This window comes from Candoia aspera, chromosome 8 (assembly GCF_035149785.1).
Source record: "Candoia aspera isolate rCanAsp1 chromosome 8, rCanAsp1.hap2, whole genome shotgun sequence".
Lineage (NCBI taxonomy): Eukaryota > Metazoa > Chordata > Lepidosauria > Squamata > Boidae > Candoia > Candoia aspera.
Window position 1 is genome coordinate 76,861,287 of NC_086160.1, and position 22,419 is coordinate 76,883,705.

Here is a 22,419-nt window from a genome sequence, read left to right on the forward strand (position 1 = left end):
GAAGGTTGGGAGGCTGGCTTCAGGCTCCGGAGCCTGCCCCCCCCATGCTGTTAATCTTGGGTGGGGCTCAAGGCAACCCAAGGGGCCCCTAGTCCATCTGGGACCGAAGTTGCTCTGCTCTGGTGGGCTCGGGAGGTGCTGACCAGCCCCTGCCATCCTGGAGAATGGTCCTGATGCAGCTGGGGGGTGGTCCCAGGGCCAGCCCACTCCCAGCCAAGCCTGTCCCCCACTTCCGTCTCTTCTGAGCCTTTTTGCTGCTAATCTTCCTTAACTGCCAGTAATTGGGTCCTTGGCCTGCGGCCTTTTCCCTCCAGGTGTTTGAGGGGACATCTGGGATTGATGCGCAGAAGACATCTTGCGAGTTCACTGGGGACATTCTCCGCACACCGGTGTCCGAGGATATGCTGGGTACGTAAGACCCCTTTGGGGAGGCAGCAGAGGGCCACAATGAATCGTGATGACCAGCTGCTCTAGTCATAAAATGGCAGGCAAGTGCCCAGCTGCCAAGGGGAGAAGAAAGCCACCCGAGATGCCTTCCGGGAAGAAAGCTAGAAAGGGTTCCAGGCTGGCCAAGCTGGTCTCGCTCACTGGGGCCAGCAGGGAGTCTGGAGGCAGGATGATCAGAGCCTTGGGCGCAGCCCGGTGGGAAACACTCCTGTGGAAACAAACAAGTGGAGCAGCTCTGGAGCAAGCTCTCTTGGCCCACAGAAGCCCGTCTTCAGGTGGACGGGTGGGGGAAGGAGAGAGAGCTACCTGGTGTTTGCATCTGGGGACCTCCAGGTCAAGGGCAGCAGGAACCCGAGGACAGGGATGGAAGCTTAAGGCCCTCTGGCGTATTTTGGCGGTAATGTGACCCAACATCTTCCAAGCAGCGCTCTTTTCTGGGAGGGATCTCCTGATGTGTGATGACAGAAGGAGTGCCATTGGAGAAAGGCTCAGTCTTGCCTTCAAGAGGAGACACGGCCCCTTTCCCGCTTTGGGATATTTGTGAAACGTGCCGTCTGGATGCTCTTCTTGACGGCTTTGCTCATCTGGGCCAGGCCCTCCTTGTGCAGGATCCACACGTGAATCCCCTCCATGGGGCTCTCCTGGTGCGATGTTGCTTTGGGTCAGCTGTGCTCCATTTCTTCTGCTGGGGGCCTTGAAGTGCCACATGGCTTTACACAAGATACTCTTTATTGGGAAAGGAAAGACATGGGCCACCTGTTCAGGTGGGGTGAAGGCAAACTAGGGTCTGGAAGGGTCTGTGGGTTATGGTCAAAAAAGCCCTGTGATGCACATAAAAATGGGTGGAGCTTCAATCGCATCACTGCGGCTGCCATTTTGACTTTTTTAGCCATTCCCTGCGGACACTCCTGAATTATGGCTTCTCTCCGAGGGCAGTTTAGAATCTATCTTTGCTCTTCAGCGAAAAAGCAGGGTGAACAATACAGTCTGCAGAGAGTCAAGCTGGGGTCCTGGCGACTTTGTGGGCGCATGAGAGCAGCCAGAAGGGTCGGCCTCCTTTGGGGATGCGGTTTTGGGTTTGTGGGTGTGCCTTTTAGTCAGTTTTTGACTCCTGGAGACAGCCTGGATGAGTCCCTGCAGTTTTGTTGCAAGGTTTCAGAAGTGGTTTGCCATTGCCTGCCTCCCAGGGCTGAGCGGGAGTGACTGGCCCAAGGTCACCCAGCTGGCTTCATGCCCAAGGCAAGAGTAGAACTCAGGGTCTCCCGGTTGCTAGCCCAGTGCCTTGACCATGACACTAGACTGGGCCTTCAGTGTGTACCCTGCGATGTTCAGGTGGCTTCCCATCCAAATGCTTGATCAGATCTGACCCTGCTTCATTTTTTAAGCTCAGCCAAGGTCGCCACTCGATTCGGCTGGAAATCAGTGGTGGCGACATCCTTCTTCTGATTATGAGGATTCAGTTTTCATCCGCTGGGGCCGCAAGAGCCGCTGCAGACATTCTAGGGCATCTGCGTAACTAGGCTGCCTTTCCCTCCCTTCCTCCTGCCTCACCCCAACTTATATCCTACATCACTTTAGGCACTCTCCTGCATCTGAGCTGCAGCTCACAAAAGCTGATGCCTTTCAGTAACATTTGCTAGCTGGAAGAGATGCTCCCAAATGCCTTCTGATTTTTGCCACCACAGACTAACACCCTCTCCTCCTACAATGAATTCTGCTTCATTCACCAATTCAGAGCTCCAAAAACACCAGCTAAAACAGATACAGCAAGGGGAACTATGCTCAGAAAGGTGCCTCGGCGCAAGTCCACGTGTTTACATTGCTCGATGAAACCACATGCTCTGCGGGGTGGAATTACTGGGCTGCAACTCTTCAGGTGGCCATGAGGTGGCCGCAAACCACTGGGGGTTTCGGCATCCCTTTGCTGCCATCTAGTGCTCCGCTACTCAGTTTGGTCACTTCTGTACGTTTCTGTAAACAGTGCTGCTATAAGGGATGCTGGGATGCTGCTTGCTGGAAATAACTTAAAGGTACCAGAAGCAGGAAGGGAGGAGGAGGAAGCAAGCGGGTCGGGGAAGAGAGAGGCGGGTGGGGCAGCGTGAAGGAAGAGGGACATTGGTGCTGCTGCTGGTAAGTATAAAATGGAGGGAGGGGTGACAGAGTGACGGTAAACCATCCTCCAGCAGGGAGGTGTTTTCAAAGGGGAGAATTCAGATTCAAGACCCACACCTAAATTTTCTTGCCACAGCTTAAAAACATCCCAACGGCGGCATCCTCCATCCTTTGATTCAGGGCCCCTCCGATATTCACAGCTGACCCTCCTTCCCCTCCGCCCCCCAGCCCTTCAGCCTGTCCCTGGGGCATCCCTCCGCACAGTCGCTTCTCTTTGCAGGCCGAGTCTTCAACGGTTTGGCTAAGCCGATCGACAGAGGCCCCATCGTGATGGCCGAGGACTTCTTGGACATTAACGGTGAGGCCCTCCTGACAGAGGCCCCAGGGCTGAGTTGTGTGGAGTGGCAGAGGGAGGATGGCACGGGCATGCTGGGGCTGTGAATTGTGGCAGGCAGTGCATCGTGGGGAAAAAGGCCTATGTCTGAGTGGGGGAGTTGACTCATGGGCTCTTCCGCAATTGCTGAGCTTTGTCCATGTTTCAGACACATTAAACTGAAAAGCACAGCCAGGAAGCATCTATCTTTCAACGGTGGCAGGTGAAAGGCTGCTGTTTGGTGTTGCGACACAACATTGGAGTAGGTGGAGTAAGGGAGCTGCTGCTGAAAAGCACCACTTATTGGTCTTGATTTTAAAAAGCAGGAACATCGTGCTTCTGGTCCTTTGACTTGGCAAAAGCTTTCCAGAAGAACGTGACCCAAGGGCAGGGTCAGGAGTGGGGCCAGCAAGCAGCCCTTTGAAAGACTAAATTGCGTTTTTAGTCCTCCAGAAGCCAAGCACTTCGACTTTGGCTGGGAGCATTGTGCGGGCACAGGGCGCTCTTCCACTGCACGGCCCAAAGTTTGTGTGTGGTGTTTTAAGAGTAAAGTCTTCCACCTCTGTAAAGAACACTCAATTTCTTTGCTCTTTCCTTTAATGGGGGGGGGGCATGGCAGGAGGAGGGTTTTTTTAATCTCTGTGACCTATATTGCCAACTGCTCACGCTTTGCACTCAAGCGGGGCTTGGACTGTGCCAACTCAGACTGGGAGGGGGAAATGGCTTCCACTGCCTCCGTGCTGCAGGAAATGCCCCTGTGCCAGGGGTGTCCTCAGGGTGTGGTGAAAAAAGTCAAGATGGCATCAGCCATAACGGTGCAGTCAAAGCTTTGCCTGGTTTTTATGGGTGCCACGGTGCACATAAAGACTTTGACTGCCCCATTACGGCTGCCATCCCGACTTTCTGACCGCACCCGGCAATGCTCCTGCCCTGCGTGGAGGAATGTTCCCTCCTTCAGAGGAACCACCCCAGAAGAAGTGGTAGGGCTAGGAGTTGGGCTACCCTGGGAAGAATGGCCCCCAGCCCCCCAGATGTCCTGGGCATTACGAGCTTTAAATGATTTCTCTTCCTCCTTCCACACATTTGCATAATCATGGGAGTTGTAGTCCCACACATTGGAAGGCACCAGTTTTGGGGAGCTGGTATGGAGGAGTGTCTGAAATGGACAATGCCTTTCCTTTTCTTTGCATCTCTGACTCCCCAAGCAGGGTCTAGGTCCATTCTCCATCTTTCCCACAACCACCTACCTCACCTGATCCCATGGTCCGTCTTCCTTCCTTCCTTCCTTCCTTCCTTCCTTCCTTCCTTCCTTCCTTCCTTCCTTCCTTCCTTCCTTCCTTCCTTCCTTCCTTCCTTCCTTCCTTTTTCTTTCTCCTCCAGGACAGCCCATCAATCCTCAAGGACGCATTTACCCAGAAGAGATGATCCAGACGGGGCTTTCCCCCATTGATGTCATGAACAGTATTGCCAGAGGGCAAAAGATCCCCATCTTCTCAGCTGCTGGTCTCCCCCACAATGAGGTATGCTCCTCAGCAGCCCCGTCATGTTTTGCTCCATCTGTCTGGAGCAGGAGAACTCTTGTTACAGAGATTTTGATGGTCTTTTCATAGATACTTTTTCATTCTTTTTGAATGCAAAAGTCACATGTCAGAGTGGTGACCCATGGAAAAGTGGAGGCACAGGAGATATTCAGAAGAAACGGAAGCCTACCTTGGAAGCTGCCCCACAGGGACATCTGCCGGGGCTTGGGACCTCTGCTGCTCATCCAAAGTCACTATTTCCTTGCATTAGAGTCCAAAGTCAGTGGCTGTCTGAACTGCTGCCTTCTCAACAGCCAGGAGGTGGGACTCCAGGCCATCTGAACCTCACAGTCTGCTAGTGAAATCCAGGGGAAAGAAGGAAAGCACCCTTCAGTTTCAAGAAGCTCATCCAGGGCTGTAAAATAGACTGGAAAATTATTTAAAAATCCCCAAAGAAAGCTACGGCAAACTCTCACTAAATTGTCACCAAGAAAGCTACAGTAGATGTGTCCATGAAATCACCAGAGTTGAACTTGTCTCAAAGGAGACTTTATTTTTCAGCTTTGGACTTAGAATAACACTCACCCCTCCCTTGAAGAATGCTTAAAGACCTCTTGTCTCCTTCCCCCCTCCCCCCTCCCCCCTCCCCCCTCCCCCTTTAAAAATCAGGCACATGAAGGGGCCTCTTGCAGAGAGAGAGGAGTTGAATGGCCCCAAATCTTCTGAATGCAGGTTGACTGCAGTAAAGGTGTCAAGGCTGATGAGACCAGAAGCAGAGGCTGTGCCTGAAACCTGGGTCAGATAGCCTGGATTGCTGCAGATCATTCCTGCACTTTGATCAATCTGAAATATCACGTAGATTCACCCAAGAGGCATCTGGGGACAGGGACAGGGTGCCTGACATGGGAGGGAGAAGTCAAACATGTTCACATGGACCAAGAGTTGTAAATGCTCCTGATCCCAAATGGAAATAGCATGATAGGTATAGATGATAGATAGATGATAATAGACAGAAGGAGGAGGAGGAGGAAGAGGAGGAGGAGGAGAAAGATAGAGAAATAGATGATGGATGGATGGATGGTGATAGATAGATAGAGGTGATAGATAGATAGATATAGATAGATGATAGATAGAGAGAGAAATTATAGATAATAGATAGATGAGAGAGAGAGAGATTATGTGATTGATAGATAGATAGATAGAGATGATAGACAGAGATAGTTAGATAGACAGATCTTCCAAAACAGTCATATAAGTTACTACTTTTCCTTATCTATATTTCTATACCTTTTAACACTTGTTGCAACCACCATTGTACACTTGTAGAAAAGGGAATGAGGGTTTGGTTCAGAGCATATGAACTGGCATCTCTGCAGGAACGTTTTGGAATCTTTCTATTCCTTCAAATTCACCATCTGCATGGTTTTTACAAATTCGTTTATGGTAATAGATGCAAATATTAAAAACCCTCCTTTCTTCTCTCCCAGTCTCCAAAGCTGCTCAGAGTTGTCAGCAACTGGAGTGGCCTATAAGCCAAATCAGTCAATCAATCAGTCAAGCCACCCTTGCTTACCACTGAGGAAGGAGGAAAAATGGACTCAAGGATTCTGTTTTTCCAGGATACTGTAGACTACCATGAAACATTTGGGTGACCATCAATGACAGCAAAGACATTCCAGAAAATAACTCTTTGGTGCCATCTGGTGGTTGCTGGATTTTTGCATCCCAGATCTAGTAGCTTAGGACAGTAGTCTCCAAGGTGGGGTGCTCAAGATCATCCTTTGGGGTGCAGGAAGAAAATATTAGAATGTCAATTTATATTTATCTTCCTCTTAAAATTTCTTTTGGAGGTTATGTTTAATAGCAGACATGATATATTAGTATGGTAATACATGAATGTAATTGATAAATTACTTGTGCCTATATGGGGGTGGATGCTCAATTTTCTTTTTCCTGATGAAGGTGTGCAATCAAAAACTCTTGCAGGCCCCTGGACTAAAATGCTGCCAATTTCCACACAGAGCTATAGTGAACGAAACCTGGGTTAGAGGGATCCCCCTTCGACGATCTGACCACCTGCTGTTCCCATCTTCCACAACTTCCCACCATCTTTCTTTTCTCTCTGCCTCAGATTGCAGCTCAGATCTGCAGGCAGGCTGGGCTGGTGAAGAAATCAAAAGATGTAGTGGATTACCATGAGGATAACTTCGCCATAGTCTTCGCTGCCATGGGGGTAAGTCATCTGTTCTGCAGCTACCATGTGGGTGGATGTAGACATCTCTCCCCCAGCCTTTCCAGAGGAAGTCCAGAAACAGATGTTTGTTTTTGGGTGCTGGACCACACCCTTGGCATCAGTGCCAGAAACAGTGGGACTGCCCATATTTCCATACTGAAAGATCTTCAGCTCAAGTTCTTTCCATCTTCTGCTGGGTTGATGATCCTTCAAGGTATCTGCCCCAAGTCCCTATTCTAACATTACAGCCCAAGGATGGCCAGCAGTGGACCAGCGGAGCATCCTGGTGGCCTCCTCCCTTGTTTGATTATCTTGTTCCTGCTTCTTCCTCCTCACTCTGGTCAAGCCTCTACCCAGCCTGTCCTCCTTTCTCTACCTTTTGTCTCTTACTGTGAAGCCATTTACTCCCTTGAGAAAGACATTGCAGTTTTTAACACCACACTATTTTCTCAGATGTCTGTTCTATTCAGCCGTGAGCACCTGATTAGAAGCTAAAAATATCAGTCGCAAAGAAGCAGTACATACAGACCACCTCTATTCCCCAGGAGTTTTGCTACAGTTGACCGAGTGACTTAGAGCATCTTCCTGCAGAAAGTACAACTGCAGTGACTTAGAGCATCTTCGTAGCGTCACCCAGCCATTGTTGAAGTGAGAGAAAGTCTGTCCACATTAAAGTTATTTTGGCACAACGATGGTTGGATGACTGTTGTAGATGTTATAATCACAAATGCAGAAATGACCTCAGTCTTGGAAGCTGTTGCTACAACTTCTGCCCCAATCCATTGCTCTCCGCTGTGGCTCAGCGCACAGGGGACTCTGTCTAATCTGAGGGTAGGCAATGATTGCCATGCAGATGCTTGAGGCTTCCATTCCCATTGACCTCCGGCCACTCCAGTAAATGGCAGATTGTGGGAGATGTATTTACCAGGTAACTCACCACTATTTTCTCCAAATTGGAGTCTCCCAGATTTTCAGACCAGCAGAGCTGGAGGAGACTTAAACATGGAGGGTGCAGTAATGAGAGGATTCTGCCAGAACAGTTCTCCACCTACTGGCCATTTGCACAATACCCAATCCATCCCATAACCAACTTCTTATAGGTTCTTTGCTCCTTGGACTTTTCCCAAACAAAGAGAAAAGGGCAGATTTGCCGTGAAATCTGCAATGTTACCAGGATTGTTGTAATATTGAGAACTTCAGCTCCACTTCTGCAGCCCATAAGGTTGTCCGTTTACCATTGGAGGGGTTTATCAGCATGCACACACACACACACACACAAACACCCATGGGTGCCACAGATGTCACAATAGCATCTTCAAGTGGTGCTGGACCCTCATGACACGTGCCCCTCTGTGCCTGTGTGTTTCACTTCTACAGACTTTTTCCTGCCTGGGTAAGAGGTTTCCAGTTACGTTTGTGCACATTTGTCTCAACCTTCACACTCACCAACCCTCAAAAAAGCCTTTATAGTGTAGCCTTAGGTGTGGGGGGACTTCAAGCTCTCTGTAGTGGGGTTGGGTCTAGCAGCTGGCTTTGGTTGCTCCAAGTGCTATAAAAGGTTGATGATAACACTCGTTCTAGAAAATGATACAGTACCAAGAAGTCTGGTCTGGGAGGTATGACTTGTTCTGGTACTTCTTAGAACGGACACAGATTTCTCGTAAGCAAGCGCCCAGTTCAATGCCAGCCTCATTTGGCCATCCGTTAAGTAGAGAAGGGCAGTCAAGAGGCTGAGGAGGACACGTTCCAAAGCTGAACCTTTGCTCTCCACCGAGGCTCTGCAGCTAGGAGTGGGGAATGGCCAGCACAGGATGGTGACTCCCTGCTTTCACCCTTCACTGCTCCCCAGTGCCAAAAGTGGAGAGGCCAGTTGTGGGGACCAATTGCCAGCAAGGAATTGCCAGCATTGTGGGCTTGTGTGCATCTCACACACACTTTACAGGGATCTGACGGAACATGCTCCCTGCATCTTCTAAATGAATTGGGGTGGCCCTGGTAGCTAAAAAGGCTCCAGGTTTCGTCCTAAAGATGCTTACCTGGGAGTAAGTCCCACTGACCATACCAGAGCTTACATGCACGGGGGGCATTAAAAGCTATAGATTGCACTGCAAACTCCGTGGGTCCAGTCTGCAATGTGGGGGCAGTCATGCTGACCCTGCCCTACCTACCCAGTAAGGCAATTATTAGAAATTACAAGAAGAAATGTAAGCTGAGCATATCAAACTTCCCAGCACACTTTAGAAACCTGAGGTATTACTCTTAAAGTGGTTCCCACAAGGCCTGACTCACAAATTAGCCAACCCATTTTAATCAACCCTTTAAGCTAGACTAAACCCAGCCTGTATATTTAGTTTAAATTATAGTTGAACATGTTGTGTCAGCTCAGGAAGTTGTGGTTCAGTTGGTTGTGGTAGGAGACTTGGGCAAAAATTATATGCCTCAAAGTCATAAGATGCTGCCAGACAGCGCTGCGGGGCCAAGGGTTCCAGACCAACTCCAAGTCTCCGCCAGGGAAAACGGGGTTCTACCCCTTGCATGAATGCATTCTGTTCCTTCACCCAGCATTTACGTGGCATTTTAGACAGAACTTTTGTGATCCTGACATACAAGATAAGTCAGTGCTGTTATCCCCAGTATGCAGGAGGAAAAGAGATTAAGTGAGAACAACTTATCTAAGACCAGCAAGTCAGGTTTTTTCCTGTAATCAGAGAAGAGATAATGAACTGAAAACTTCTTGACTGTTAAGACTTCCAAAATGAAGGTCATAATTTCCATCTCTCCCTGGGTTTTCCAGGCAATAATTCACACAACCCTTGTTTTTCCTTCCATAGTGGGATCTTTTTCTGATCCTGCCCTCATGTGGTCAAATTTATATTGAAACCTAGCTTGACAGAGTCTGGTTCTCTTTCACTTTCCCACTGTGGTCTTATGTATCTTTACTTCCCCATCCTCCAGGACATGAAAATGCCTTCACTTTTAAAAAGAAAAATCTGCTTTCCCTGCGTTTTCAACGTAGCTGAACGTTGCATCCTGCTAAAGGAAGCCTCAGAATCGCTCCATTTTTGGGCAAAGCACAAATAAGCTGATGCTTGCAAAAATCAATGTACGTTTCTTGAATCAAGACATTTGGAGTTCTGAAAACTAGCTAGGTTTCTCTTTTTTTGGTATTTGAAAAAGGAGCTGTACAGGAATTTAGAGCTGACCCTGGGGAAGGCATTAAGGAGAGTGAAAAAATTACACAGTCTGCAGAAGGAAGGAAGTGTGAGAAAGAAGCAGAAATGTTTTTGGCCTTGGTTTTGTTTAGTGTAAGATGAGACAGAGAGAAATTTAGGTGGGCTTTCAAGACTGATGTCATCCCTTCAAGGGAGGCAGATTAAGAAATAAGCATGGTGGGATTCTGGGGATGCCATTTTATTGTGTAACTTTAAGATGCGTGGACTTCAACTCCCAGAATTCCCCAGCCAGCATGGCTTGCTGGGGAATTCAGGGAGTTGTAGTCCACACAGCTTAAAGTTGCCAAGTTTGAAAAACACTGTTGTAGGGTAACAATCACAGGATCTTGAAAGCCTGTCCACCATCCTAACTAAACAAAATCAAGGTGGAGTTATGCAGGTTTCTTTCTCATGCTTGTTTCTATTCAACTTACTTTAATGTTTCCCTGATATATCCCTTCCCTCCCTCCCTCCCTTACTGTTGCTTCTGTTCCATTTGAAGAAGCAGCATCTTTAATTGCCTGGTCTCAAAGTCCTGCTGGTTTAGATTCCCAGCTAAACTGCTAGCTAGTAAATACATTGCAAATTTTTATTGGATTTTAAATTGTTTTTACTGTGAACCACCCAGGGTCCCCCATGTGGGGGAGATGGGTGGTTATAAAAATATGATAGATAAATAAATAAATAAAATGTGGATTTGGCCCATAAGCTGGGGACAAAATCTTTGGAGAACGAGATCTCCCAGACTGGAAACGCTGTGCTTCTTCACCAGTCAGCAACTGGCTGGACGCCGACAAATGACCTTTCTTCCAAGGTGAATTTAGGGAGAATCGAAACAAGCTACCATGTAGGGCCTCACAGTCTGAAAGGGCCACTCAACATTTCAGAATTTTTTTCATTTATTACAATTTTGATGAGTTCCTGGTGTTTTCTGAGCTTGCTTTTCTTTTTGCAGTTGGTTCATTACCAGGATAGGTAACAATATCACTGCACAGAAAAGTAAAATCTTCTGCCTGTTTAGAAAAGGCCAGAGTCCCTCTTTTGGGGGAGATGGGCAGTAGCAAAATTTGAATAATAAATAAATTAAATAAATAAAAGCAAGCTCAGAAAGCCCAACCATTCAACCCCGAGCTTCAGATATTCTCCACTATGGTTACAGTTTTATTATAATTTCATATATTAAAGTAAATTAACTCCCCCATAGGATTCTCATTACAGGTAGTCCTTACTTAACAACCATTTATTTAGTGATGTTCGGACTTACGACGGTGCTGAAAAAAACAACTTGCAACCAGTCTTCACACTTACAACCGTTGCAGAGTTCCCACAGTCACATGATCACGATTTGGGCACTTGGCAACTGGTTCACATTTATGACCATTGCAGCGTCCCATCGTCACGTGATCACCAATTTCGACCTTCCCAGCCGGCTTCTGGCAAGCAAAATCAATGAGGAATCACATGATTTGCTTAACGATCACATGGTTCACTTAATACCAGCTGCAAAAAAGGTCGTAAAATCAGGTCAGTGAATCTGCCCTAACGACCACTTCCAAATTCCAATCCCAATTGTGGTCGTTAAGCGAGGACTACCTGTAAGAGATTAAGATATGCTTTGTTTCTGCAAGTATTCACACCTTCGGTTCAGAAAGGGCCCTTCCCCATCCTTCATGGGTTTGTTCTGCATCTTGCAGGAATTCCTGCCAGCTCAGTTGTTAGCGGGGCGTCCCAAGGAGTCACCAAATCAGTCAAGATGGTGGCCATGATGGTGCAGCTGAACGTCCTCCTGTTTTATTCACACATACAGAGGCGTGATCTTACCACTGCAGCCTCCATCATGACTTTTTTGACCACACCTTGGGACACCCATGAATTTTTTGCTTTATTTTCTGTCAGCCCTTCCTAGAGAGAGCCTCTACAGCTTCCCATAGCTTAGGACAGGGTTTCTCAACCAGGGTTCTGTGGCACCCTCGGGTTCCATGAGAGGTCTCTAGGGATTCCCTGGGAGATCATGATTTATTTTAAAAAATTATTTCAAATTCGGCCAACTTCACTTTAAAGAGGTAAGTTTCATTCTTTATTTTCAGCTTAAGAAGACTGTTAATGCATCTAGACAGGCCTACCCATGAAACGAATAGAATAATTTTGCAAGTTCTGGCCTAGATTTGAGCTTGAATGTGAAGGGGTTCCCCAAGGCCTGGAAAATATTTAAAGGGTTCCTCTGGGGTCAGAAGGGTGCGAAAGGCCGGCTTAGGACCCTCTACATCTGGCCCTGCCCATCGTTCACAGCCCATGGGAGAGAAATCATGTTGGAGAATCCGCAAAACCAACTGCATGGCATTAGCATTTTATTCTTATTTACATTATTTTCTTTTCCTTCAGGCACTTCTATCCTGTTTTTTGTTCGTTTGTTTGTTTTTGTTCTGCTTTGTTTTGTTTCTTGATGAGCAGAATTTTCCAAAGCCTGTTCTGAAATCACATACTACACACTCCCCACTACTGGGAACAGCTACAATAAAGTTGCAGAAACCTGCTGTTTTATTTTGTTTGCCTCGTTTCTGTCACTCACTTTCAGTTAAAAGGCAAGAATGAGCCCAAGCACCCTTAAAACAGCGTTAACAATTTAAAGGAAAAAAGGAAATTTCATGTAAGGACAGGAAATGTCGCTGTGATGCTCTGCCTCCTGCTGCTTGGAAAGGGAATTTAGAAAAGTCCCTCAGAATGACCAGTCACGTCCTCATGGATCGAACGAAGTTTTACTATACTTTTTCTTCTACAGAGATATTAGGGACACCTCTGTTTGTGGACTTCCCAGCATGTACGGACCTTTTTCATATTTAGCTACTGCTGGCCGACCAGCACAGCCTTCCATCTCTGGCCCAATCCTGCTTTGCTGCCTTTAAGATGAGAAGCCAAATTCCAATTCAGCAAGGGCCGACTCAGCCCTTGGATTCTTTTAATCCCAATTGCTGTCTGTCTTTTCCTTTTTTTTTAGGTTTCAATTGGCTTTTAAACAACAACACAACCACGTTTTTCCTCCTCCTTTTCTCTTTTCTTTCTGTGTTTTGGTCTGTGGCTGCAAACTGAGTCAGTGAGAAATGGAATGAAAAGATAGGGAAGAGGGTGGGTGGGCTTCTTCTGCCGAATGGCTCCCTAAGGGTCCTCCTCACTGGCAGGTGAACATGGAAACGGCTCGGTTCTTCAAGTCGGACTTTGAGGAGAATGGGTCCATGGAGAACGTCTGCCTCTTCCTCAACTTGGCCAACGACCCCACGTGAGTCCACCACCCGGTTCCGGGGCCGGCAAAAGGAGCCGCAGCCCCAGGACTCAGCCTCCTCTCTCCCGCAGGATTGAGCGCATCATCACACCCCGCCTGGCTCTGACCATGGCGGAGTTCCTGGCCTACCAGTGTGAGAAGCACGTCCTGGTGATCTTGACCGACATGAGCTCCTATGCCGAGGCCCTGCGGGAGGTCAGTGGGTCAGTGCTGGGCCAGAGTCTCCTTGCTGCCTCCAAGGGTCATGGTGGGGCAGAGGGTCAGGCCTGGCCTCCTCTCCACCCCACGGAGTCTTCCTTCTCGGACTTTCCCCCACAGGTCTCTGCAGCCAGAGAGGAGGTGCCTGGACGACGGGGATTTCCGGGCTACATGTACACTGACTTGGCCACCATCTATGAGCGGGCAGGACGGGTGGAGGGCAGGAGTGGCTCCATCACGCAGATACCCATCTTGACGATGCCCAACGATGGTGAGGAAAGGCTGGAGGAGGCCAATCTCTTGCCAAGATAGCCGGTCCCCTGTGGAGGAACCTAGGCAGGGTCTGGGGAAACGGTGCTGGAAAAGGGGAGGGGAGCCTCTGGGGACAAGAATTACGGATGGTGGTTACCCCACTGAAGGATGGAGACAGCATGAAGTCATGCCTAGCAAAATTGGGCAGAGCGATTCCCTGGTGGAATTTGCTTTTAGACCAGCTTGTGGGAGAGGAATATACATTTCCACTGCATGCCCCCCCGCCCCAAAGTGAGATGCTTTTTGACCTGAGGACCAAATGGCTCTGGCCTGCTTGGAGAGGCAGAATTCCTGCTCAGCCCTTGCGCTCCATGGTTCTGTGCCACCCAAGGCAGGGGGTTCTCCAAGAATTCTCCCACATTACAACCAGGAAAATTATGTTGAGGGGTGCTCTCTGGGGTTCAGGCCCCCCAACTCATCAACCAAACAACAGAGCAGGGTGAGATTCTGCTGTCCTCTGGCCTCCCTGTCCCAAGATGCAGTCAAGATCTAGTTGCTCTGATCTGGATTTCTGCACTCAGGTAGGAAGCCGTTGGGCTGTGAGAACTGGGAACCAGGCCACTAGAAGCGGGTCTCAGTTCCTCCTCTGGTGCCCTACAAGTTCTCTGAATTCTTGTGCTGCTCTAGAACCAGAGAGGAAACTCAGCCTGGGCTAAATAAATTATGAGTAGAGATGGGTGTTTCTTAGGAGGAAGCAGAGGGAGGGGAAGTCCCTGGGAAAGTTTGAGACTGCAGAACTGAAGACAAGACTACTCTGGCTTCAAGGCTCTGGGATGGGGGGTGGATTTTGCGCCCCCTTCCTTACTGCAAAGATCATCGGGGCAGAGGAGAGACCAAACTGGTTCCATTTCTTGGCCTGAGAAGAGGCAACTATGCTTCCCCTGCTTGATATATCCTCCTTCCCACCCCCCAAGGGTGTCTGCAAGGTATGGTCAAAAAATCCAGATGGCCAAAATGGTGTGATTGAAGCTCCTCCTGTTTTTTATGTGCAATGCGCACCTTCTCAGCCACCAGCTGGATTTTTTGACACCAACTCTGAGACACCACTTCTCCCTGAGAAGACTCCTCTGTCCTTGCCTGGGGGACCAAAAGCTGCCGGGCTGGGTGCCCCAGAGTTGCAGATCCAGGTTTCTACACCCGTGCCTTTGCTATCATCTGCCTTGAGGGTCTTTTGATGAGAAAGTGAGATATGTAAGCAGGAGTGAGAAGCTTCCTCAAGAAGGTCCTCACAGGAACATCTACACAGTTTTCTCAACAACAGTAGAGGGGTAGTTTGCCCTTCCCTTAGTTTGGGATTTTTTTTTTTTTGACTTCCCAGTTTAAGCAATAGCCTGGGATTTCCATGGACTTTCCCTTCCACTGACCCTGGTATTTTTTAGCCAACATTGGTTAAATGCTGCTATCTGATTGGGCAAAACAATGAGGCTGTTGCTGCTCAGCTCCCTCTAGAACAGGCTTGTATGGCAAACTCAGCCAAGACAAGTATCCCACTCATGTCTGCTCCAGTTGGGACTCACTCAGCAAGCCTCCCACCAATGGGGCTTCCACAATCCTTCCAGAGAAGATTGTGGGACCAAATCAGGGACCTGCTTTGCCCTGTCCCGGTCAGCTCTGTGGTGGTGGTGGAAAACGTCACAAGCAGGGCAATACGGTTGCTCTCTAAGGACACCATGCTAGGAGTTTTTAGCATTTTAAGGTGGGGGGGTGTTGTTTGGTTTTGTTTTTGGGTGCCTTCAAGCCATGATTCATGGTGACTGTCTGGACAAATCCACAGTTTTATTAGCAACACTTTCAGAAGTGGTTTTCCGTTGCCTTCTTCTTGGGCTTAGAACTCACCATGTCCCAGTTTCCAGCCTGGTGCCTTTAACCACTACACCAGACTGTCTCAGTTTAAGTATTTATGATTGTACAAATGTACAAATACAAGTACATTAAGACCCTGTGCAACGGGTGGAAAGCTGTCTCAACAAAGGAGGTTAAAGGAGGCTCTGAACTGTTTGGGGAAGGGAGGCCAACATGCAGAGGGTGAGGATCCAGCGTGCATCCTGTGGAAGAGAACTGGCTTCTGGGTTTGCTTATGGCTAATGACATCTTCTTGCAGATATCACCCATCCCATTCCTGATTTAACCGGCTTCATCACAGAAGGGCAAATTTATGTGGACAGGCAGCTTCACAACAGGCAGGTAAATGGTCTGGGTCTTGCCTCCCAACTTTGTGGCTGCAGCAGAGCTTCTGGGAAGTCCAGAAGTCCTCGTTCCCCACCACCTCATGGAACTCATGAAAAACTGCCACAGGTCAGTTACTGTGACCACCAAGAGGCAGGCACTATGTGCCAGGTTCATCTCCTTTGGGAACCATCAGACGCACGTAGCCACATCTTTTTCAATGGGTTCACACCCTCTACCAAGAATTGAACTTGTGGACTGTTATGCTTTAGATCAGGGTTCCTCAACCTTGGCACCTCTAAGCTGTGCGGAGCTTTGCTGGCTGGGGAATTCTGGGAGTTCAAGTCCGCACAGCTTAGAGTTGCCAAGGTTGAGGAACCCTGCTTTAGATGACTCCATACAGTACATTAGTGTTAGGAGCTATGAGGGCCACAGACCTTCCCCCACTCCCCAGTTCATCTAAGGCTCTTAGCTCCCACCGAAACATACCTGCCTCCCAGCTGTTCTGCCTTCGTGATGCATATTTTCTTGGGCCGCAGATCTACCCTCCCATCAACGTGCTGCCTTCTCTCTCCCGTCTGATGAAATCAGCCATTGGAGAAGGCATGACGAGGAAGGACCACGGGGATGTTTCTAATCAATTGGTAAGCACTTGGCCTGCCCCAGGCTTCACTTGGGGATTGGAAAGCAGTGAACAATTGCGTTCTTTCTTCAAAAGCAAACCCCTAACAAATGAAGAACAAGTGGTACAAATTTCAGCATCCTCACAGGCAGAAAAATGGGCTTTAAAACCGCTGAATGTAGAGGCCAACCTGAAGCCACCGAACAGGAAGGGCAGAAGAGCAGCGTCTTGCTCGCCACTCACCGCGGGAGCAGCGACTGCCTTTCCTGAAGGGCCACCACGGCTGTGCCCACGCAGGGCCGAGGCTCCTGTGGAAGTCCGCTCTGATTAGGTTTCTGGCAGGGGAAGGACGCCGAGGGTGTGATTCAGGACAGAGCCAAGGCACCTTTCTCTCCTGGCGTTTTGGGACATCCCCTTTGCCACAAGGCAAACTTTGAGGGATTGGGGCACAACGGAGGTGCCTGGGCTCCCAAATGCGGTTGCGTCACTGAAATGGCATGGCTGACGCTTCTCTGCCTTGGCTGGTTGGCCGGTTGCAGGCCCACAAGTAGGGTCTGTGTCACCCGGGGCAAACATGGATTCCGCGCCCCCCCATGGGTTGGTGAGGGAGGTGTTAGCAAGTGTTATTCTATTATACACTAAATTAATAAAACATTCAATATACAAATACTATTTGGTCATTTTGGCACCCCCCCCAGCACGGTGCCCAGGGCACATCCCCCGCTTGCCCCTCCCCCAGTTGCGGCCCTGATTGGTTGGTACTTTCAGCATTTTAAGGGAGCAGGACTTGAGGCTCCATTTGGGAGACTTTATTTTTCATTGTTTGGGAGGCATTCAGGAGTGGAGATGGGAACCAGGGGCTTCCCCTCCCTTAGAACCCTAGAAAAAATCGCAAACATGGGCTGAAATCTCCCATTCCACCCTTAATTTTGGAAAGAAGAATGGTGCTGTTGTTGCCTTAAAAGCTCAGGCACCCCGATGGTGTGGAGCTAAAGACTTATTCCCTGAATTTGCGAGAGAAAACAATTTTCCCTTTGCAAAGGTGGCTTTTTGCCTACCTGAAAACACGAATCACAGAGTAATTCAGGCAAAAGCAAAAGTGTTTATGGGGGGGGGGGTGAAGTCCTTTTATAGGGTACAGAGACAAATGATACATACATTCAGTATACGTGATACGTCATAAAGCAAGTAATCAAACAAGTACATGTGAGAATTGAACAACAGAACACATGGATTCTAGATAACATTCCAGAAGTGGCAGATTTATGGGCTACGTCACTCCCTGTCCCCACCGTGTTTGTGTCTTTAAAACGTGCAAGTGTATTCAAGGACTTTCAGAATACATTCCTTATTGTTTAGTTGCTGAAAAGGTGAGTTCTCACATACAGAAAAAATGGCCTTGCCTGGGAAAAAGAACATGCTTTCCTAAAGTTAGAAAAGAGGCCTAGACTGCCATGTTAGAAACGCCAGTATCTCCTTTCTTTAAAAGCTAATAACGAAGCCTAAAAATTCCAGGTAACGCTGTCAGCAACTGATGCCGTGCTCTTGATGGGCTCAGGGGCACTGGCCAGGGGCCGGGGCAGGTCGAATGCCCGAGGCTGCTTGGTAAGCACAGCCCAAGTGTGTAGTTCCCCGCAATATGTGCCAGCGATGGGTGTGTTAGAACGCGCAACGCCGAGGCCCAGAGGCAGGGTCTCTGCGGGGTTGGTCAAAACGAGTCAGGTTAGCAGCTTTGCAATGCACATAAGAACCAGGCGTACTGTACTTGGTTAGCACCACCACATCGATTTTTTTGACCGTCCTGCAGACACCCCTGTCCAGAGGGGCGTCTGGGCCTGCCTGCTTCTGGGTGTGGCCCGGGGAGGATTCTGGGTGACTCTCTTGCTCTGTGTCCAGTATGCGTGTTATGCTATTGGCAAGGACGTTCAGGCCATGAAGGCTGTGGTGGGGGAAGAGGCCCTGTCGGCTGACGACCTTCTCTACCTAGAGTTCCTGCAGAAGTTTGAAAAGCAGTTCATTGCGCAAGGTATGTGGGGGACGGCCCCCGGCGAGAAGTCGCTCTGACCCAGCTCAGGACCTCGGCCTTTGGCAGGGAAGGGTTGGGGATGGCTCTCCAGCAGGAGCAACTGACCAAGGCTTTCTGGAGATGTGACCTCCACTTCCTTGCGAGCAAGAGGACAGATCCAGGGTGGATGGAAAGTGGGGATGTTTATAGAAAGGAGGGAGGGACTGCAGGGGGGCCTTTCAAGGGACCTGAAATTTTGGGTTGGGGTGGATCATTTTTTTGTGGCCATTCATTGGTTTACTGGCATGATTTCTATGCTTCTCAGTTCCTGCAGGCCATGAAGGGCTTACGTCCACCAACAAGGACTCCAAACAGTAAAACAAAATCAGTCAGAAGATACCACGGAGACAATATGTGTCTCCAGCTGGGGTCAGGCTAGTCTTCAGCATCCCCCAAAAGCTGTCTTGTCTGTGTGGCTCTTAAAAATCCCCAACAAGGTGTGGATACCTAGATGCAAGCTGTTGCACAGAAGGTGGAAGGAGGGCAACGCTGAGAAGGCTGGATTATGGGCCCCTCCAAATGACATTCCACCAGAGATGGGCCCCTTTGCAAGCCCTCTCTTCCCTGTCTCACCAGATGGGCAAATTCAGTTTGGGGAATGCAGTCATGAAGGCAGCAAATCCATAGAGCTTTAAAGGTGACAGCATAAAAGCTAAATGGCAGCCAATGAAGCCACTGCATGTTGCACCTATAGAAGCTTCTGTGTGGTCTTCAAGGGCAGCCCCAGCTAGAACAAATTGCAGTAGTCCAGTCATGAGGTGACAAAGGTGTGAGTGTCCATTTACAGTGCCTCCCAATTCAGAAAATAAGGTAACTGAACACCAGATGTAAGGATGCAAAGTCTGTCCTAGCACAGCTTCAGTCTGCTGATTGACCAGGAGCTGGGTCCAGGAAGACACCTAGAATGTAAGCTAACTTCTTATGGGGCAGCATGACTCTCTTAGATCCGTGGGTGGCTGAGGAGATAAATCATTGTTTTCTGCCACCCTAAAAAGAAGATGGACAACTGTCTGTCTATATATCGTCTCTCTCTCTCTCTCTCCTATCATCTATCATCATCTATCATCTGTCATCTCTGTAATGAATTTGTTCTCGCAGGCGCATATGAGAACAGGACCATCTTTGAGTCTCTGGACATTGGCTGGCAGCTGCTCCGGATCTTCCCCAAAGAACTGCTGAAACGGATCCCAGAAAGCATCTTGTCTGAGTATTACCCACGTGAGGCCAAAGGGAATCCAAGCTCGGACACGGCCCTCTGAATCCCAATCAGTCCAAACCCTGATTCAGGAGAGATCTGGCTCAAACCTGGTCACCTTCAGGAGGGGAAGACACTGTTTTTCGCACTGGAATCAGATCCAAACTCAGTTTTGCAAAGGGTCCTGCACCCCATAATCTCTCTTCTCTGCTTGGCAGCTCTCCAGAAACACCACCCACCTTCTTTTCTTGCCCTGGAAGAAGTGGTTATACATGGTGTCCTGATTCAAAATAAAAGTGAAGCCCTTTGAACAAGTATCTGAGAACTTCCTGTTGGTAAACCTTTGTCAGGCTGTCTCTGGACTTCCTCTCATTCCTGCATGGTCCCATGCTTGGCAAACTATTGCAGTAGGAAGCGGTTTCTTTTAACCAGATTTATCGGAAGAGGAGAAGAAAAGGTTTCAGAAGATTCATCAGCCGGGCTGCTTTCACTTTTGAATCCGGGTGATCTCCTTGGTCACTCAGATGGAGACTTGTTCACTCCACCACTCACGATGGGCTCCGAGCAAACTGGTGAGGCGGGCGTTCTCGTAACAGAGAGGCTTCAGCTATCGGTTAGGCCGGTGTTTCTCAACCTCAGCAACTTTAAAATACTGGTGGTGAAACACATCTGCACGCAGGCCTGAGGGAAGCTGAGGGTTGTCCCACCAAGGAACGGAGGGGCCATTCCCGGGGCCAGCAACACTGGGCTGCCCACAGACCCCAACCTTGTTTTTTGACTCAAGAAAAGTGACGGGGTGACCCAAGACAGGGTTAGGGCAAGGGTGGAAAGTGTATCCAATATTTACAGGTGAGGTTGGGATGTTTTACACAACCCACAGGGCACTTCCCCACAAGGGTTCAAAGCCAGCTGGAAAGCAGCTCTGCTCTTCGCGCACTTGAGGTTCCTGGTGACCTTTCTTCCCTCCCGGGGAAACTAAGGTTAAACCACACAATTAACATGGGGGGGGGGCGGGGGGGGAGCAGGGAAAGCTGCCTTGGAGCCCTTCCATGCATAGACTTTCCCCCCAAATCTCACCATTTTTGTGTCACCCATGGTCCTTCATGGAGACGATTGTTTATGTGCATCACATGTGTTTTTTATGTGTGATGCTTCAATTTCACCATCGTGGCTGCCACCTTGGTTCTTTTCACCACACCTTGCGGACATCCCTGCCCCACCCGTTGTTGGCCTTGCTTGGCCATGCCCACTGACCCTTGAGAGGACACAAAAATAACCCTGCAGCCTGCTATGGGAGGAGAAGCATCAAGGCATCTTGGCTGCCGGAAGGAGGGGGAAATCAAGAGCTGGGAGGGGGGTTGACTGGGGAATTCTCTGCAAGGGGGCACCCCTACCCTCCTATCCTGTAGCTCCAGGTGGGGCACTGGAAGGAGAGCCAAGGCCACCACCATGGGGACGTGCAAAAGGGGGCAAGAGTCTGAGATCAGGGCCCCTTTCAGAGCAACGTAAGGCCTGCTCTGCTGGATCAGATCCCTGGCCTATCTAATCTAGCCATCTGTCCTCCCAATGGCCAACCAAGTGCCCAAGGAAAGGTCCCTAGCTGACCATCCCTCAGTTGGAGGACATCAAACAGCACAACCACACATCTGATTCTGCTCATCCTTGTCATGAGGGCTGCTGTGGAACCGGGTTTCACTTCTGCAAAGCTTGTGTTGGGAACGCCTTGCAAGGGCAAGATCAGCCCAGCTCCACAGCTGCATGTGGCCCTTTCTGCCAGGAAGAGCCCAGCTTTCACTTCTGGCTGATGAAAGGCAAGGAGGCTCTTCCTGCAGAGACCGAGCTGTGGGGACACGCCAGCAGGGCACGGCAGCGGTGGCAGAGAGGGGCCTCTGGTCTTGCCCAATGGAACATACAGAGGCTGATCTCACCCCGTTTGGAGGTAAGATGGGCTGCTCTGGAGGAGCAACGCAGTCTGTAGGAGGGAGGGAGAGTTGGCCCATTTTTCCTCAAAGGCCCTTTTCCGTTAAAGTAGCTAAGCTGCCTTTCGGACCAATCGAGAGGCAGTTTGGGTTTTTACCTGTCAGAATGACATTCTAATCCTGATCTGCTTCTAGAGTTAATGAAGTTGCAGACGTTTTATTAGGACGGGTGGACGGGGTCTTTTTGCGGGGGGTGGAATGCTTGTGACTCCATCTCTTCTCTTCCTCTTGCACACACGCTAAGGAGAAATTACACAGAAGTGTCACCAGCAGAGCCTTCTAATGTGGGAGAGTAAAACATTGCTTTCTAATATAATTTTTGATAGGATTTAAACTGAGAAATGTTCCCCTTGTCTTAAATCGGTGATTTTAGCACCTGGAAAGGAAAAGGTAATGCCCAGATCATCAAGAGGTTCTCCCGCACTGGTCCCCCAAGGGCACCGTGGCCAGTCCCCCCACCCCATGTCAGTTGGGCTTGCACAGAAGGACTTTCCATGCGTCTCACTCCTTCTCAGCGTGTCTCCTCGCCGTCCCCCCCACAGACACGCCCTGCCCTTCTTGTGTGATAACTTTCTATGTGTTCCACTGCAGTCATCTGGGAATCTGAGAGTGACTCAAATTCGGAGGAAGACGAGGATGGCCAGGTAGGCGGGTCCCCTCCAGCTACAGTGAAGGAATGTTCCGTCTTCAGAAGAGGCCACACCAGGC

The 22,419-nt window shown here is 49.2% G+C and overlaps 1 protein-coding gene across 1 annotated transcript in view; it reads left to right on the forward strand.

Moving 5' to 3' along the window:
• ATP6V1B1 (ATPase H+ transporting V1 subunit B1) overlaps positions 1 to 20,060 on the forward strand; it is a 36,740-nt gene extending 16,680 nt beyond the window's left edge. The window contains exons 4-14 of the mRNA XM_063309801.1: positions 315 to 408; positions 2,840 to 2,917; positions 4,313 to 4,452; positions 6,584 to 6,685; positions 13,074 to 13,171; positions 13,246 to 13,369; positions 13,493 to 13,643; positions 15,786 to 15,868; positions 16,390 to 16,494; positions 18,369 to 18,498; positions 19,636 to 20,060. Of these exons, the coding sequence (XP_063165871.1) occupies positions 315 to 408; positions 2,840 to 2,917; positions 4,313 to 4,452; positions 6,584 to 6,685; positions 13,074 to 13,171; positions 13,246 to 13,369; positions 13,493 to 13,643; positions 15,786 to 15,868; positions 16,390 to 16,494; positions 18,369 to 18,498; positions 19,636 to 19,796 (1,266 nt within the window). The 3' untranslated portion in view covers positions 19,797 to 20,060. The remainder of the gene's footprint in view (positions 1 to 314; positions 409 to 2,839; positions 2,918 to 4,312; positions 4,453 to 6,583; positions 6,686 to 13,073; positions 13,172 to 13,245; positions 13,370 to 13,492; positions 13,644 to 15,785; positions 15,869 to 16,389; positions 16,495 to 18,368; positions 18,499 to 19,635) is intronic.
• Positions 20,061 to 22,419: the final 2,359 nt, after the last annotated feature.